This window comes from Amphibalanus amphitrite, unplaced genomic scaffold (assembly GCF_019059575.1).
Source record: "Amphibalanus amphitrite isolate SeventyFive unplaced genomic scaffold, NRLGWU_Aamphi_draft 000010F_arrow, whole genome shotgun sequence".
NCBI classification, from domain to species: domain Eukaryota; kingdom Metazoa; phylum Arthropoda; class Thecostraca; order Balanomorpha; family Balanidae; genus Amphibalanus; species Amphibalanus amphitrite.
Window position 1 is genome coordinate 327,712 of NW_024881506.1, and position 19,221 is coordinate 346,932.

General features: G+C 53.4%; 1 protein-coding gene across 4 annotated transcripts in view; it reads right to left on the reverse strand.

Moving 5' to 3' along the window:
* LOC122381028 overlaps positions 1-19,098 on the reverse strand; it is a 120,213-nt gene extending 101,115 nt beyond the window's left edge. The window contains exons 1-4 of one of the 4 annotated variants that reach the window (XM_043364721.1): positions 18,982-19,098; positions 15,396-15,511; positions 14,853-15,099; positions 14,226-14,356 (exon numbers count right to left, since the gene is read on the reverse strand). In XM_043364721.1, the coding sequence (XP_043220656.1) occupies positions 14,226-14,356; positions 14,853-15,099; positions 15,396-15,492 (475 nt within the window). In that variant the 5' untranslated portion in view covers positions 15,493-15,511; positions 18,982-19,098. Of the gene's footprint in view, positions 1-13,929; positions 13,966-14,003; positions 14,034-14,076; positions 14,116-14,225; positions 14,357-14,852; positions 15,100-15,395; positions 15,512-18,981 lie in introns of those variants that run through there. The other 3 variants (XM_043364747.1, XM_043364738.1, XM_043364728.1) reach the window with 3 other exon arrangements.
* Positions 19,099-19,221: the final 123 nt, after the last annotated feature.

The following is a 19,221-nucleotide window of genomic DNA, read 5'->3' on the forward strand; positions in this document are numbered from 1 at the left end:
GTTGTGTTGAAACGACCGACTTATTCTGAAAGTAGAATTTCTTTGAGTTTGCTTTTGCGTCTTAAGACCACAGTCTCATTTTTTTAAATTCAACCAAGGCCCTATATAGAAAATTCAACAAGTATGGTATCATATAAATCTCCTAAAAATTTGCTTTCTTTTCACGTGCATTTGTTTCGTTTACATATTGTTTCCAGTCCACTATCTGCAAAAGAAATTGGTCCGACTTTTGTGAGAAGCCCGGTATATGGTCAGCGCCGTCAGCAAGCGTGTCGACCGATAGCATCTAAAACGCACATCCATCGCAGTGAGCCGGCTAAAGCAAGGCAAAGATTAGCACTTTGTCACGAGTCTGCCCATGATGCGCAGGGCCGCCGGTCCAAATACCTTTCACGCCTTGTAATCCACCTGCGACTGTGGCGCACCGCGCAAAAGGCAAGCAGTGGCGCGCAGAAGGCAGGCAGTTGCGCGCAGAAGGCGGGCAGTTGCGCGCAGAAGGCGGGCAGTGGCGCGCAGAAGGCCGGCAGTTGCGCGCAGAAGGCGGGCAGTGGCGCGCAGAATGAGTGGCCACTGTGTGATGCCCATAATCCGGCACTATGCGGAGTCATGCAGGTACGTTATGCAACACACTCCTACTATGCATGGCGAGGGAGGGGGCAGCAGAGGCTGGCTGATAGGGACGTCACGGTGAACATCAGTGCAGGAATCCGACTGTCAGTCATGAGAAGTTGTTGCGGGCCCATATGTCTCCTCGGAGCAGGAAACCACGCAATAGCCATGACTGGTATCAATGGGGATCGCAGGCACCCCTGACATCGAGCCAGTGGCTGCGCGGTCCCCAGGTGCCATCACACCGAAACGACAGAAAGATGATGGTACAGGATTAATTACCAATGTACAGCCTTTATCGTCACTGGTTAGTTCTTACGCCACAAGGTTGCCCGGAAAATCAAATAGCATATCAACGAATGCGTCATCAACGACGTCCTTTCCGTCATCAATTCGCCACTATTAATGTGTAGTTCACTATTTGTTCAAAGAGAGATAGGCAATATTTTATTCCAATGAAAAATATGGCCGGAACAGAGCCAGGCTCAGCCTTCTATCCAGTACCAAACGCACAATTCAACACCATACATCCTACACACGGTCACCTCTGCCCCGACAGCCCCGCCCGACTGACGTCATCGACGGGGCCATGACGTCACCGACGCCCGACCGCCCCCTGGCCTGGTGCGTGTTTCCAGGCGCGTCAATTCCGGCCAATGTAATTAAGAGTCCGAGTGTCATCTCCCTCCTCAGGAGGAGGGGGGGGGGGAAGCTCGTGTCTCCGGGCGTTACACACCCAAACATGTCCCCGGCGCGTCGCCAACCGACCCGTGTCTCCAAGCGAGCCGATTCCGGCCTGCGTCTCTGGGCGTGTCACCTCGTGTCTCCAGGCGTTTCAGCCCCCCCCCCCCCCGACCGGAAGGGCGACTGCAGTGTCAACTGGCCTTGGCCCCTGTGAGAGCGGACAGTCGCACGCCTGTGCTCGCTTGTGTCGGGCCGGGCCGAACAGGACTGACAGGAGCACCTCCGGCGCCGCACTGGAGGCCACAGGGACTCGAAACGCACTGGCAAGCAGGAAGCGCCAGTCCGAGACAGCCAGCGAATAAAAACGGAAACTGAGGGTTCTACTTGTAGCCAATAGTTTTTCCAAGGTACAAATTAACCCGAAGGAAATGTGTCTCGAAACTATCCAAATAAAAACCTCCAAATGTTGTTCCGAGCTCACCATAAGTAGAAACCGAGCAGGTTGGATAATGAGAAATCAGAAAAGGTTACAAAAGTTTCGAAAGGATTACAAACACCTGAGGGTAACAGCAGAAAGACAGTCGTAGAAAACCAGACAAAAAGGTGCGGAACTCTCATAATACGGACGATATTCTATGTGAACACCGTCCTAGTCCAGCAGCTCTCAATGTCCCAGCCGGGAAACTCGGCTTCCCCGGCCCGGCTGCCGAGCCGGAGGACCAGCGCGGGCTGCTCTCGGGAGCTCTGTGACCTTGCTATGTGTACGGGCCAGCTGCCGAGGCGGAGGACCAGCGCGGGCTGCTATCTGGAGGTCTTTGACACTGCGCTCCACACAGACCGGCTGTCCAGGCGGCGGTCGCAGCAGATGATCTATAAAATTCCTTGACTCAGTTATCTGTATAAAACAGCTGCCGAGACGGCCGTCGGAGCAGCTGCTCTCTGGAGCTCAGTGACCCTGCTATGTGCACGGACCAGCTGCAGGGCGGCGGTCGCAGGCAGCAGCTGCTCTCTGGAGGTCCGTGACCCTGCTATGTGCACGGACCAGCTGCAGGGCGGCGGTCTCAGGCAGCTGCTGCTCTCCGGGGGTCTGTGACCTCGCAATCTGTAACGAACGATTGGAGGCGCGGACCAGCGGCTGCCCTTTGGAGCTCTGTACGATCTCGCTGCCGAGGCGATGTGGCGGTCCCAGCCTCTGCTCTCTGGAGCGGCCTGCCCGCCCAGCCAGTCACGGTGACAGAAGCGGTCCACAGTACCACCGCGCTGACTGGAGCGCGCCGCAGCTGACGCATAACGGAGGCAAGTGCCGCCCAGAGGCGTGACGCAGCACGGCGTGACGCAGCACGGCGTGCGGCGCGTCACCAACCGGGAGTTCACACTCAGAGTGACTCACACCACCCGCATAACGCAGCGTTCATGTTCCAGACGTTGCCCCCGCTGAAAGGCGCTCAGAGGCACGGGTTCTGGCTAACAAAAAGGCTGCGCTTTACTATATCTAGACTAAGTTAACCCGCGCCCCGTTGGGCTCTGCCGAGCAACGCGCCCCGTTGGGGGGGGGCCATTTTGGCCCCCCCCCCTAAGATCTCGAGAACCACGCAACGTAGCGACAAGCGGCAAACGGTGTTGGATAGCCCTATCAGGGAACTACCTTGTGACCCAATTTTATTGACCTAGGTCAAACCGATGACGTCACAGGTCAGGTCAAAGGTCCAATTTTCACCGTTTACAGGCATATCAAGAAATGCGTTGTACAATCGAGTAAAATGCATTTCATTGAAAATCATCGATGGGGAAATGTTCTTCAAACACATATTTTGCTAGTTGAGGTCACTGATACCAGGTCAGGTCACAGAGGTCAGGTCACTGGGGGGTCACAATATGAAAGTGTCGTGTGATACGTGTTTTATGGTCCATTTTACATGACAAATGCGATTATGTGGGTCAGGCAGCCTTTGGGGCCAGCTTAGGTCACGTTTTGGTCAAGGTCAGGTCAAGGTCAGGTCAAGGTCAGGTCAAATTAGGTCAAATTTCAAAGTTGATATTTTTGCATAAAATGGGTATCGAATCGATGCAGCTCGTCACGGGGAGTTCAATGGTGGTCTTTGTTTTGCCGTACGAGGTCTAGAATCGCTAAAAATTGAGTTCAAAAATTTGACGTTATCATTTTTGAACAGTTTTTTCGCTATAACTTGGCCAAAAAACGAGATATCGATCTGAAATTTGGTATGTCTATAGAAGAGCGCAGGGACTATCACATATATTCCGGTTTTTTCGAAATTCGGAAAAATTTTGGATTTTTTTTTTAGTTTTTCAAAAAAAAAATCAATTTTTTGAAATTTTTTGGGTCAAAAACCCAAAATTTTGAAAATCCGAGATAGCAGTTTTGTAGCGCCGCTTTTTGTCTACTAGACCATATAAAGAACTTTGAAATTGCTTGATAATTGTAGATTTGGTGAGCGTTTCAAGATTGCATGTTTTTTGCTCATTTTTGCTCGAACATGACCTCAGTTTGACCTCAATAACTCCTGACCTAAGGTGACCTAAGACTTGAAATTTGGTGTGAAGGTGTCAAATTGAGGCCCGGGAAGGTACTGAAAATTTGGCGGCGCTGCGCGCCGCCGTTTTCTTGCTATTCAGGAAAAACCACAGGGGGGGCCAAAATGGCCCCCCCCCCAACGGGGCGAGGGTTAAGCTCCCTATTCCATCCCTGAGTAATTCAGAGACGGCACGATTTGATCTCTCGTCCACCACAGACACGAACCCGCCGCCACGCGCACGTCCCCGGCCCAAAGCGGACACGGGACAGTCCCCGGCCCAAAGCGGAAAAGGGACAGTCCCCGGCCCAAAGCAGACACGGCACACGCGTCCGGCGGACGGTCGGCGCCAGAGCCGGACATACTCGCGCGTCACCCCAACCCCACACACATACACCACACCCCCGGTCCTCTGCGGACACGGGACGCGCGTGTGGCGTGCGATTGCTACCGTGGCCGCTCTCTTACGTCGATACGGACATACCCGCACGCTCGATACGGACATCCCCTTATCCTACGAACAGTGGCGTACGGCCGGTGCCGGTTTCTGGCGCCGACACGGACATACGAGCCCGTCCCCCATCCCGCCCGCAGAGAGCACAGGACACGCGTGCGGCGTAGGGCCGGGCCGGTCTCTGGCGCCCGCCGACGCGCCCCCCACTGCCAAGGCCACCGGACGGACGGCTGAGAGTCGATACTCTGGCTGGGGCGGCGGCTGCAACCGGTGCAGGCCGAGCCCAGCCGACGGGCGGGCAGCGCCCACGAGACGGAGCCAACGGCGGCGGCGGCCGGCGAGACAGACTACAGGCGATGAAGGAGCCGGTAACAATGTGAGGCGACTAAAATGGAAGTGGTGGAATAACAAAATAAACATTTAACAATGACGACGGCAGAGGAGGCGGCCGGTGAGGATACTTAGGATGCCCAGGATGCTCGCTATTGCACACACTGCACAGTACACAGTGCAGAGCGTCAACGTCAACACCGTGCAAACGCTCTGGCCAAGTATTGGCGGCTCGCGGACGATGCATCGCACTGCCGGGTCCGAGCTAGCGCATGCCATTCGGGGGCCCATCCTACCTACCAAGGTCACACATTGGCGCCGGCCAGCCGCCACACTCTGCACCCCCCCCCCCCCCCCCCTCCTTCCCCCGGCACCGCCACTACCGGCCGGGGTTGGGTCGGGCCGCCGCGGCCGGTGACCCGCGCACTGGGGGGTAGTGACCTCAGTGACCTGCCGGGGAGCCCAGGAGGGTCGGAAAGTCGTCGGATCGGCACGGGGCGGACAGGGAGAGCGGAGAGATGTCCCACCGCGCGGCCGGGAATCCACGGGACGCAGGATGATTGGCCCAGAGTAGGCCTCAACTATACAGAGTTCTGAGAGACCTAACCACCTTTGCTTTCTTTTGGCTTATTGCTGGTTATCGTTCCTTCTTTACATTGATGTGGAGTCAGTCGGAATCGGAAGTCAATAATCAACAGTAACAGTAAATAAATGAATGCATATAAGTGGAAGCATTTGATAGACTGGTCTTCCAGCACTGCAACTGCCTCGGTGCGGGGAGATCAGGGACCGAGGCGCCACCAGTGGCGAGACCAGTAACTAGAAGTTTTGTCCCCGGACACTAGAGAACAAAAAGGATGAGTCTGGCCCAGACTGACCAGTCTAGCCCAGACTGAGCCCCAGGAGCTCATGTCTCCTACCGATCACGTAGGTGCTCCTGAGACCTGAATCCTAAGTACCTACCAATGTAAGGTTGGAACAGGTGCTAAAACACGTCGCAGAAAAACATGTTTAAAAACTAGAAGAGGAGAATTTCCAAATCTCCATACTTAACTAAAAATTACGTTTAGTTAGTAACTATGCATTCAGTACGGTTCACCTATTACTGTTTCTGGCCATTAGCACCAAAAATAAACTCGAATCAAACGCCGAAACGCGACGCCCAACTCCCAAGTCGACCTGATTCCATCTTTCGACGTTTAACTGACCTGTGACACCATCCGTTTATTGCAGGGGTATGTGACGTCACCCGTTTACCGGCGGGTGGTGACGTCACCAGCCATTCGTCTGGCCCCACCGAGGCCTCTGTCCAAGGCCAGCCGGCGGAGCGGGGTGGGCGTCCACCGCGCTGTCAGTGTTCCAAACGTGGGGTAGTGCGCGGCGACCACGGCCGCGCCCTCCGCTGCTGGCTGCTGCAGCGATGGCAGGCGGCTGCGCCCCGCGGGCCGGCACCGCAGTGTCGGGACGGACCGCGCAGGCCGCGCCCGCAGTGACCGAGTGATGTGTCCGGTTTGGAGCGGTGTTTGGAGTTTGGCCTGAGCCGGTGTGAGCTCGCAGCCACGTGACGGGCGCGGGTCCGGACTCGGAGGCCGGCGAACGATGACCGGTGGATCCTGCGGATTGGCTGTGGATCCAGCATACAGCGACGGCGGATCCTACAGGCGATAACGGTGGATCCAGCGAATAGAAGGACACATGCAGTGACGGCTGTGTCCGGTCCCGCGTGACTACCTTGCGCTTCTCCCCCCGTCTGTTCAGCGCGCCTTCTGCCAGCCATGTCGGCTCGACGGGACGGCTTCCAGCTCTTCGTCATCATCTTCTTGACCAGCTTCTTGACCTGTGTGCTGTGCATCTGCTGCGTCTACCGCGTGTTCAAGCGGCTCTGCCGGCCGGCCCGCCGGGGTCCGGTGGTGCAGCAGACCAACTGGCTGACTCAGCTGGAGCGGGCGTCTCGGCGGGGCCGCGCCGGCTACGGCAGCTGGCGGACCGGCCACCGCGGTCAGGACGGTGACGCGGCGTCGGAGAACGGCCGGCCGACGGCGCCGCCCCTGCAGCCGTCACCCGATGACCCGCCGCCGTTCCCGCGGCCCCCTGAGGACGACCCGCCGCCGTTCCCGCGGTGCCCTGAGGACGACCCGCCGCCGTCCTATGCCGAGGTGATGGGTCGAGCTGGCGGCGGCGGCGGTACTGAAACTCACGACTGCGCCGCCTCTACCCGGGTCAACAGATGACCCGCCGCCGCTACTGCACAGTGCACAGGTCATCTGATGACCCGCCGCCGCTACACAGGTCACCCGACGGCCCGCCGCCGCTACACAGGTCAGCTGATGACCCGCCGTCGTCCTCTGCCGAGATGGTGGGTCTGAGCTGAGTGGCGACGGAGGCAGAACTGATGCAGACGGTGGCGACGACGGCACAACTGGCGCAGACGGCAGCGACGACGGCAAAACTGGCGCAGACGGCGGCGGTCACACTGACGGCGACAAAACTCACAGGATGGTCTGCAGCGGTGAACACGGCGATAGCTCCAGTGTGTACTGTGTAGACGGACTGAGCTGCGGCAGTTTAGCGCTAGCAGACGACGTTACCGACTCGGGAGAGCACGCATCGGTGTAGACTGGGGACCCGTTGTGTAGCACCGCATCGCAGCGCCACCGGACTGCACCCCAGGGAGTGAGCGGTACTGGGAACTCGGCACTCGGCACTCACCAGACGGAGGCTGCTGCTGAGCAGACTGCCAGCGTCCACTAGATTGATGCTGGTCGTGGGATGATTCTAGCTCCATTGGTGTAAACGGGGTACTTACGAGATATGCGGCGAACAGCTGTGATAACTACATCGATACCATACACAGGCTGCAACTGTGAGCACAGTCTGTACCTACTGGAAGATGGTTCGTGAGTTTTCGATTTTGCAGGAGCTCGAGCCTCGGGGTAAACAAAAATACCTCGGCATCAGAATATGATTATTCCAAAATATACAAAGGTCAATTGATTCCTTATTCAATGTTTAGGACGACAGCCGCTCTCGCATTCGGGAATTGTGAAATGTCGCTCTGTTTTGACGGTTCAATGGCCCTAAAACTCTATCAGATAATCTTACCATCTGCAAAACTAACAGCGGATCAGCTTGAAAACAAAGATGTGATGCATGCCAGAATGCCGCCCAATGCTCTTCTGCCGCGCGATACGCGGGTCCGACCGCCGCGCAGAGCCGCGACAGACAGGAAGATACCACCCGGGTGACCCAGGAATCGGAGCGCCGGATGACATTGGTGACCGAGACATGCGCACGTGGCACTCAGCAGCGACTCTCACCCATGAGCTGACCATTGCCTGTGACCGGACTGACTGGACCACATTGATGCCCAGCGGCAGACCCACGCCCGTGCGGGCTCCAGTGAGCTGCGGCAGCGGCAGTGGCGGATCCAGGCTGCGCCCAGTGAGCTGCGGCGGCGACGGTGCACACTGCACAGCGCTGCGGCGCGCCCGGCGCTGTGCGCTCCGCTATCGCCGATGACGTCACAGTTGCGGTCGGCGAACGGTGACGACACACAGAGAGTGGTCGGGCAGGTCCCGGCGGCGGCGGCGGCGGCGGCAGTGAGAGGTGGGTCGCCGCGCCGCGCAGCGCCCCTCCGTGAGACCGAGCAGTGAGCAGAGGCAGCCTGAGGCCACTACACGCGGCAGAGGGGAGTAGAGAGACGTCTGCCGGAGATAGCAGACCTGCGGTGAGGCGGAGACCGGAGACCGACCGCGGCGCCACCCAACAGCACCGCCCGTCCACACAACAGAACGGTGCAGCTTTGTTCGCCGCAGGAACCCACCGCGTGTCTCAACAGCGGCGGGTGCCAGCACGACAGGATAACCTGGCGCAACCTTGGTGCTCACAGCCTGCGGGTCGCGACGCTTCACGCGAGCTGAGGATCTCAAGAGACCCTGCTAAACCTGGCATTCCTGAAGTTAATTCTCCCGGCGGTCGGTGAGCAGCCGTGCTCGCGCGGACGGCGATGGCCGGCTCGCTGGAGACGCTCGTGTTTGTGATCGTGGTGATCGTGCTGATCGCGCTATGCCAGCTGTGCTACTGGGCCACCAACGACTCGGGACGGATGGACGAAGAGTCGGGCCGCTGGTGGAGCGCCACCGCCTCCAACGGCGCGGAGGGGCCGCCGGCGCCGCGGGACACCCGCGACACGCTGCCGCTGGCCTACTCGGGGCCGGGCTGACCGCGCAGAACGCTCTCAATGGCCTCCAGTGGCTCAGACTGACCGCGCAGAACGCTCTCAATGGCCTCCAGTGGCTCAGACTGACCGCGCCCACAGCTCCCAATGGCCTCCAGTGGCTCAGACTGACCGCGCAGAACGCTCTCAATGGCCTCCAGTGGCCGGCAGTGACTCAGACTGACCGCGCTGAGAGCCCTCAATGGCCTCTAGTAGCTCAGACTGACCGCGCTGAGAGCTCTCAATTACCTCCAGTGGCCGGCAGTGACTCAGACTGAACGAGCCGGCGGTGGCCCGGGACGGGATTGAACGGAAAGAGTGACAGGATCAGTGGAATGAGCGGGCGATGGGACCAATTGATGGAGTGGTGGGACCGACGAACGGCGCGGCAGGACCTCGGCTCAGTACATTGCTCAGGGGGCGGTGGACCCAGTACCGAATAGAAGGATCAGCACGCGCCTGTCGCTGTGGAGAGTCCGATGCCGCCACTATGAGGTGGATGGTGGATTGATGTGGTTCTTTGACTGTGATTCGGTGAAGTGAGAACTGAGAACTCCTTGGAACGTGAGGGCTTAATGGAATGCAAAGGATGATCGGAATACGAGGAATGATCGAAATGTGAGGACTGCATGAAATGTGAAGACTCGGGTGAGAGTATTGCCTGCTTCAATCTTCCCCACGCCCCATGGGAACTGTGGGGTGACAAAGCTGCCGAGTGATAATCCGTTTTATACGCAAGATAGGCGCGTGGTGATTTGGTTTATTGTGAGCCATGACATTCAAATCTCGCTCATTCGAACATCAGTATTCGCCATTAGTTATTTGTGTGATAGATATGCCCATTTCATTCCGCAAGGGGCATTCCACGATAGATCGACCAAGGCCTAACACCCGACCATTTTTGATTTTGATGAAATCTTGTCTATAGGGTTCTCTTATGCCCTGAAGTCAATGGTGACAACGCCAGGCCCCTACGGTCAGCGGTTTAGGAGATATAGCCCCGGGCATTTTGACAAGGTCACTCTGCAGAGTGATTTTTGAGGTGCTATATCTCCTAAAGTAATGAAGGAAATGCATTAAACCTGTACATCGTTGTGATGGCGGTGAAATGAGCAATTTATTGGCTATCTCGGATTTCCAAAAAAGTTATTTTGATTTTTAGCTGTGACGTCATCAATTTTTAAATTTTCTGGCTACCCCCCTAGTACATTAAAATTTGTCATTATTTTTGCTCAGAAATATAGATCGGTCAATGTTCTTTTGACTGTCAAAAAATAAAAATGGTAATCTTTCTATAAATATTTTATTTAATTTTTTGAAAACAACTCTGTAATATGAAATTTGCATACATTTGCTCTGAAACGACAAATAGGTGCAGCTGGCACGGACAGTGGAATGACTGGATTTATAAAACACCTAAATAATATTTTCTTGAATATTTTTCGCAACTGGAACAAAGCGTAAGATATTTTAATTTAACATTCTGTATTTCCCAAAAGTATGATTTAAATTGATCGAGCGTTACAATAACGTAAAACAATGTAGTTTGTTTGTAGTAATGAGTGCAGACGATCAAGGGGAAAACCCTTGAAGCTGAGTCCGAGTTACTGTGATACAATTGTGCCCTAGTTGCGACCCACCCGCTGTGAACAAACAATGGGGGAACACTACACCGCCTGGTCGGTATCGCTCCGTGACAAACACCCCTCCCCCGGCGCGTCGGTCCACAGCCCACACGTTCCGCCAGACAAAGACGTTATCATCGGAGACGCAAGCAATTTGCGTGTCAGTCTGGTGAAGGGCTGTGCCAGAGACGGCCCAAGGATTCCATTGGGACACCTCGCAGTGCACAATACATCCCTTTGTCGCATACTGGCGGGACCAGGGCGAAGTGCATCATAAGAGCTTTTGTTGTATCACGGATGATAGGAAACATGATCCCGCTATGGTGCATGTATTTTGTGACGAAGTTGTTCGAGAGATCCGTGGCGTTGTTCCGCAGCTCACGAAGGTTCACTACTTTACGGACGGCTGTGCAGCCCAGTATAAGAACCGGTACAATTTTGTAAATATCTGCCATCATGAGGAGGATTTTGGTGTGAAGTGTGAATGGAATTTTTTTGCGACCTCGCACGGGAAGGGTGCTTGCGATGGCATTGGCGGTACTGTTAAGCGAGCAGCGTACCAGGAGAGCCTCAGGCGGCCTTACAGTGACCAAATTTTGGATGTGGAAGCACTGCACAGCTACCTGGTTGGTCAATTTCGGTCAGCTATCCGATTCATTTTCGTTCCTAGTGTCCGAGTGGCGGAAAAGAGACAGATGCTCAAGGCCCGCTTCGCTAAAGCTGTTGCAATCAGAGGAACGCAGCGCTACCATAGATTTACACCTGTGACTGTATCATCTCTTAGAGTTCACGAACTCTCAACGGATGAGGGTCGTGTCGTGAGCACTGAGCATGCATGCTCGGACGAAACGTTCCAAGTAAAAAGTGTGTTTGTGTGGCCGTGATCTCGTTCCTGTCTTGGTGCTTTGCCGTCTGTTATTGCAACTGCAATAGAAATGCACTCCGTTGTTTATGGCTTTTATTGCATCCAGCGTTGAAAATGATGATTCGCTGATGAAATACCTAGTCACATTACACCACCTTTTGCCTTCCTGAAACTACCAATTATTTTGTTCGTTAATAATTAGTCGGTTCGTAAATATGCTTTGCAAATCGACTGTCGGTTGGTCATTTGAGCTACGTTGATAAACAAGGCAGCTGTGGCAGCTCAAAAGTATGTATAATTTTGCCATTATATTGACTCCTGTGCAAGTAATATTAAAGTTCTTTCTTTTTGTTATCAAAAGTGAAGTTAAAGAGAAGAATATTATATGCGGAAACCCAGATAACCTCTTTTTGGAAGTAACTGGTCCTCGCAGATGTGTCTTATATTGCTTAATAACCCGATTCTGTAAATCAGAGTTTGTTGTGCGATTTTCAAAAAAATAAAATAAAATATTTGTAGAAAGATTACCATTTTTGTTTTTTGCCAGTCGAAAGGAAATTGACGGAACTTTATTTCTGAGCAAAAATAATGGCAAATTTTAATGTTCTAGGGGGGTAGCCAGAAAGTTTAAAAATTGATGACGTCACAGCTAAAAATCAAAATCATTTTTTTGAAAATCCGAGATGGCCAATTAATTGCCCATTTCACCACGATCACAACGATGCAAAGGTTTAATGCATTTCCTTCATTCCTTTAGGAGATATAGCACTTCAAAAATCACTCTGCAGAGTGACCTCGTCAAAATGCCCGGGGCTATATCTCCTAAACCGCTGACCGTAGGGGTCTGGTGTTGTCACCATTGACTTCAGGGCATAAGAGAACCCTGTAGACAAGATTTCATCAAAATCAAAAATGGTCGGGTGTAAATCTGATAAAATTTTGGTCGATCTATCGTGGAATGCCCCATGGGAATTCCATGGGGTCTTGGGTGAGTCTTGGAATGTGAAGACTCGGGTGAGAGTATTGCCTGCTTCAATCTTCCCCACGCCCCATGGGAACTGTGGGGTGACAAAGCTGCCGAGTGATAATCCGTTTTATACGCAAGATAGGCGCGTGGTGATTTGGTTTATTGTGAGCCATGACATTCAAATCTCGCTCATTCGAACATCAGTATTCGCCATTAGTTATTTGTGTGATAGATATGCCCATTTCATTCCGCAAATGAAACCACCAATGTATTCTTTCTGCGAATCACATTGTGGTATGCGATATTGTACCGTTCTTGGTATCGTAATGTATTCCGACGAATACGAATAAATCATTTCATTCCCACCTAGCGTCCAGCAGTGTTTACTTCTCCAGCGCTGCGGTAACTCACGGTGCACCGGGAAAGTCCGTCAAGTCCACCTCAGCCCCGCGGCCCGGTATTTCCATGCAGCCACGCGGTCGGTCGACCGCTAAAGGTCCGCTTTCGTAACACTGGACCATGCCTCGCCGACCGGCCAGCCGGCGCCGGGGTGAGCTGCACCGGCACCGGCGGACCACGGCCACCGTCCAGTGCCCCGCGCCGTGCCGTGCCGCGACACTTACCGGTCAGCGACGTCATGTTCGTCATAATGATGACGTCACTCCGCGCGGCAGGAATGCGGCGTCAGGAGAGCGGCGGTGGGGAGTACGGACTGTGTGGTGCCACCGAGACTGGACACCGGCGGTGGGGAGCACGGACTGTGTGGTGCCAGCGAGACTGGACAGCGGCGGTGGGGAGGGCGAACTGTGGGGTGCCAGCGAGACTGGACAGCGGAGGTGGGGAGTACGGACTGTTGTGTGCCGATTCGGCTCGTTTGTGAACAGCCAGACTTGTCACAATCAACTAACTTTTAAGTGATCATCAAATGTGCGAGAAAACTGCACATGCCCGCTGTTTTGATTATTTTGAGAATGAAATTCTCCAATACAGCCGTAAGTTCACAACAGAAGGCTGTCAAGCCCGAAAATTCCAATGCTAAAATCTCAGCGATATTCCAAGCTACAGGTAGTAGGTGTCACACACCGATCTGTGAAGGCTTAGCGTCTAACCATTCAATTTATCAGCCGATTTCGTGCTCTCACTGATGCAAAGACGGCGGCCGATTCACCGTCTGCCGAGCAGAGTCAGCCTGATAGTGGCGGGGAAGGAAATGAGCCCGCCGGCTGCAGAGTCTATCAGCTATCGCAGCACGGCGGGCGGCTGGCTGGGACAGCCCGGGCTCCCTCCCCTCTCCACCGGCCTGGGTTGTCCCCCTCCTGCCCCAGGACGCTGCGCGGGGAGTCGACAGAGGGCGGTGGAGCCGGGGGGTGGTGGGAGGCGACGGTGAGCGGTGGGCGGCACCGTATTATACCGGTGGGCGGCAACGTATTATACCGGTGGGCGGGATTATACGGTACCATATAGTACTGGGACTGACCTTTCAGACAAAAGACTATGTGCCAGCCGGCACTGACCTGCTAGACAGGAGACCAAGCCGCAGCTGGCAAAGTCCCCCCCCCCCCCTCGGTGCCCCGGGACTGACCTGTCAGACACGAGACCTTGGTCGCCCCCTGGTAAAGTCTCCCCTCCCTGTGCCCCCGGGACTGACCTGTCAGGCAGGAGACCATGTCGCGGCTGGCGAAGTTGGCCGCCCCTCCCCTCCCCCCCCCCCCCGGGACTGACCTGTCAGGCAGGAGACCATGTCCCGGCTGGCGAAGTCCCTCCCCCCCCCCCCCCCCGGTGCCCCGGGACTGACCTGTCAGGCAGGAGACCATGTCCCGGCTGGCGAAGTTGGCCGCCCCTCCTTCCATCCTCCCCCCCCCCCTCCGAGACTGACCTGTCAGGCAGGCGGCTGGCGAAGTTCCCTCCCTCCCCTCCGGCCAGAGAGGCGCCTCCGGGACTGACCTGTCAGACAGGAGACCATGTCGCGGCTGGCGAAGTTGGCCGCCCAGTGCAGGGGAGTGTTGCGACTGAGCGGGCTGTCCCACGTGTTGACCGCCAGGCCGGCCGCCAGCAGCTGACACACGCGGCCCTCGCTGCCAGAACACAACAGAGAGACGTCAGTGGACTGGAGAACGGCCGAGCTCGCACAACACACACAGCAAGAAACATCAGCCTATTGCCAGAGCTGGACGAACCGGGGAATCGCGTGAACGCGTCGTGTTCAGAAAAAGTTGCTCATATGATTGAAGCGCAAAGCCAGAACGTTTAAAGATCCGAGACGATAATAAATAGCTTTTTACAATATGTAAATATAAGTAAATGACGGTGAACATCCTGATCTTAGTGTGACCCCCTCTGGCATGGCCGAGCGGCGCTCAGGCTAGTAACATTACCTCCGGCGGTCGCTAGCCAGCAGCCTCGGTCGCCAGGTGGAAGAGGTCACACATCCTGCAGGTGGCGCCACAATCACCCAATTGGTCTGTCGCCGCAAAACTACCGTGCGCTCGATCACCTCCCTCATTTCGCACCATGCCGTCGACGCAGCGCCCGCACGGCACCGCTCGTCCCGCACCCCCACCCACCACTCACTTGGACTGCGCGGTGGCCTTGAACAGCTCGTCAGTGTAGACACTGCGCATGGTGTCGGAGGCGCTCAGATGGACGGGCGTGTCGCCGTCGGCGTTCTGCAGACCCGGATCGGCACCGGCGTACAGTAGCGCGCGCACCACGTCCGGCCGACCCAGCCGCGTGGCCAGGTGCAGCAGCGTGCCGTCGGCCGTCCACAGGCCCGAGAGCACGCGCCGCTTCGTCACGTGCTCCGTGTCCGCCTGCTCGCCTGGAGAGCGGCGGACAGCGGGCGGCGGCTGTCAGCGGGCCTTGGCGCCGGGAAAAGGGCAGCAGGGCAGTGCCAGGCACACACCACATAAATTTGTTAGGTACTGCAAACATTATCTAAAGTTAAGACGTTAAGCCAAGTAAATAGGTAGCAAAGAAATCGTAATAGTCGGCCAAAGTCAGCAAACACATCTGCATTGATTTAAAGGCAATGAGAGGAGATAAGAGCAGATAAATTGGCATTTGGCTTCTGAAATTCACCTTGGCGTCTAAAGGAAGATGCAATAGTTTACTTACACTCTTCACATGCCTCAATCAAGGCTCGAAGAATATCAGTGCGCCCAGCTTCAATGGCAGAGCGAATGTTGGTAATTGCTTCCTCAAGCACTGGCATGACTGGCACTCTTGATTACCTGTTAATAGCATAAAAAGTTATATGTGCCACAGTCCAAGATTTCCACACTTTAAAGTTTTGAAATTTGAAGAGGTAAATACTAAATACAGTACAGGCACAAGCTATTCTACTTTAAGTAGGTAAACATGATTATTAATTAGAAAGCAATGGTAATCAAAAATAGGTGTAAGACAAATTGTGAATGTTTTCGGATTAATACAAATTGTCACTGTCACATTAAGTAAACCAGTCAACATACATTAACTAATGACTATTTATAGCCCAGGATTCATCATCTAGGTGAGTTAGAACAGGTAGGGTACCTACCACCTATGTAAACCCAATACTTATCACAACTATATTCCATCTGAGGAGCATTCAGAGCAACGCCATTGAAGCAAGTGGATCATGGTGTATAATTGGAGCAGAAATGAACTGAGTTGGCCAACCAGCCAGTTCCATGGATCAGCAAGCAGAGTGCCTACATCTCACCACACAGATGGTGAGATATAAGAGCATTTGCATCCCGGTTACAAAAGTTCGGGGTTTGAGGCATGACATGTACTTGCTGTTTATTACTCATGAGCCTCCTGACAGCCTGAAGTTGGTGGCAGACCCTCGCACTTATAGGGGGAGGGTCGGATGGACCCCTCTTAGTTTTTCGCAAATAACTCGCGCAAAAAGCGGCCGATTGCAACGAAACTTTCAGTACACTCGAGTTGATCAATTTTACGCCTACCCTGAAAGTTTGATGACCCTTACCCACACCACGGTGACAATAAATACCTTTGACCCACACGACCTTTGACCTGTGACCTATTTCACGAGACCATGTTTTGCCGGGATCGCGATTCGGCTGTCAGCTCACATTATCTGTGCGTTTCCAGTCTTTTTGGTGTGATTGTAAAACTTCAGCCATGTGAAATGATGTTTGTCCCATGCATTATGGTGTGTGTAAAGGTAATAAAAGGTAATGTAAAGGTAAAGAGAAGGTCAACGTCATTGACCGTTTGATGACCTAGGTTCACTTTTTCAACTTTTACCTGTTTGCATGGTAGCTTTTGGAGCTGATTTGGAATTTAGCATCCATTTGAATATTTACGAAGTAGTTTCAGTGCCTACTTAACATGTTACGACACCGTCAGTGGTGGTTGACACCTACAACAGGTAGCCGGCAGGACGCCTACTAATCGACCTGACCTGACCTGACCTGGCCTAAATGCATAAAGATATCAACTGTGATCGAATCTAAAAAGAAATTAGTGATCTGCACCCCCCCCCCCCCCGCAAAAAAACGTAACAATTTCACTTTACAAAGTTCTAGTAGGTCCCGATTTTCCCGACTTTTGGGTCATTGACCCTGACCTGAAAGGTCAACTAATAACCTAGGACCTTAAATTGGATATCATCGGCTTCCTCTCATCACGTGCAGCATCAGCATGCTCGTTTTTTCACGAAGCTCTAGCTCGATCTGGGGCGGAACGGCGGGGGGTGGGGTGTCCACTGTCCAACCAACCTCCCAACACGTCAAGATGCTGAAAAAAATGCCGCATGCAGGCGAGGGTTAATGTTGAACTCGAAACTCTGTCATTGACCAGGAATTGCATAATTGGAGGGTGGAGGCCGGCCTGACTGGAAAACATCCATACACTACGCCGGACAACCGCGAGACCCTCGCGCCGAAATTCGGCGCGAGTGACTTTGCGCCCAAATTTCTGCATGGTTTGCGCCGAAAGTTGAAGAGCCCATTTGCGATCAATTAAGCCACTTTTACACAAAGCACTTTTACACATGTGCACATCTACCAACCAAAGCTATGACTATATCAGCCAGACTGTCACAGGGCGTTCCGGAGCCTTGGACGCTCTCCCATGTTTGAGCGTCCGAATTAGTTGATGTTTCCGTGGAAACCCAATACCACAATACGCGTACCTAGTGCAAGGTAGCGTTGTGCTTTTAAACAAGGCCCGGGCCGCCGGAAGTTCCGGAGTCACAAAAATTGGCGGAGCGGTGTGTTCGATGCTGGCGGGGGGCAGCGAGGGCCGGGCAGCGGAGCAGCACGTGCTCCGGCACACGGCACATCAGACTCTTCTTCGGGGGCACCGCTCGTCTAGGCACTGCGGCACGCCGCGGAGTGGAGACAGCCGATTCGGTGCATGAAGGAACTGGAGCGAGCTACCCCAGTTGCCCGCCCTCATCTCATCTGGTGCACTAAAACAGCGGCCTCTCGGTCCCCTCCAGGTATGGGGAGTGTCAGCGTGCTCCCGTAAAGTGGCTTTAATAGTGACTCGGGCTAGTTGTCACACTATTTGGCGCGAGGCCGCACAATGAACCGCCCAGGTCAGTGAGCGGGTGACCGAGGGCAGGGCAGCCGCTTGTTTCGCCCAGGTCGTCTGCGCTCTCATTCCCTCGATCCCGCAGTGGGCAGGAACCCACTACAGGATCATTTCACGATGCTCTGCAATGTCAAACAAGCCCTACCTTACCTACCCACGCACCGGGGGAGGAGGCCTCACCTAGGCGGCCGCTGATCCACTGTGAAGACTCAGGGAGGCTCGCGAGTCAGAGCACGCAACGACCAGGGTAGGGACGTATCATCCCATTCCCTAGCCCTCTCTAGAGCCGCCTGCAGGATGGATCTGCTGATAGATTGACTTAAGAGTGCAGAAAAAAATTGATGACCGCCATTTGAAAGAAATTCAGCGGCTACCCTATGCCAAAAAAAATTAAGCAGCTGCCATGCTCTGATGTTGGTGCATGCAGAGTTACGCAGGATGCCTCTTGAAATTTTTCCGCACAATCCCACCATTATGTCACACATATTCAGCATAACATGTATTTTTCCGAGTCTGGGAGGCTGGTAAGGGCCCAATGCAACAAGCTATGTTCAGTGGGGGCTCTGTCGGTATATGTCAAGTTTAGGTCCTAACTACAATTGTGACGCTGTTGATACGAATATGAAACAGCAAAAATTTTAGGTTTTAGGTTAGGTTAGGTTGTAGGTTTGTAGGTTTTAGGTTGTAGGTAGGTAGGTTTGTAGGTTAGGTTAGGTTAGGGTAGGTTTGTAGGTTGTAGGTTGGTAGGTTATAGGTAAGTAGGTAAGGTTAGGTCAGGTTTGATTATGTTTTTTTCTTTTATTTGCGAGACATATGAGGATCATTTTTGGATTCAGGATGTCAAATAATGTAAAAATATGAAAAATTTATCAATGAAATCTTCTTAGGACTTAAACTTGACATTTACCGCTCTGTCCTTGTGAATCCTTCCATTCAAAAGGTTCACACCCAAATCATTCTTTAAAAGAAAAATTATTATAATACCCAGGAAATCACCTAACTCTTCAGGATAGGTACATAAGCACGTCTTACAATTTGAATTAGTTCGGCTAAAACACCGATCCTTCAACCTTGATTGACTTGTGGGCATTAGTAGATTATACAGCTCATGAAGCATTGAAATTCACAATGCATGAAAAAAACATCGATTTACCTCAAATTCCAGGCCGCCCTAAATTCGAAACGCTCCAATATCCGTGAAAATCGTGAAAACTGTAAACAACGTGTTTTGCGTGTTTTGTATACGTCAACAGATCAACTCGACAGAACTGGCGCCGCAAAGACAAAACCTGAATTAAATTGCCTTTAAATCGTTATTTATGATGACGTTTATTGTAATATTTGCTTATTAATATGCATCAAAAGATCGTATAAGTTTACAATAGTCTGTTCC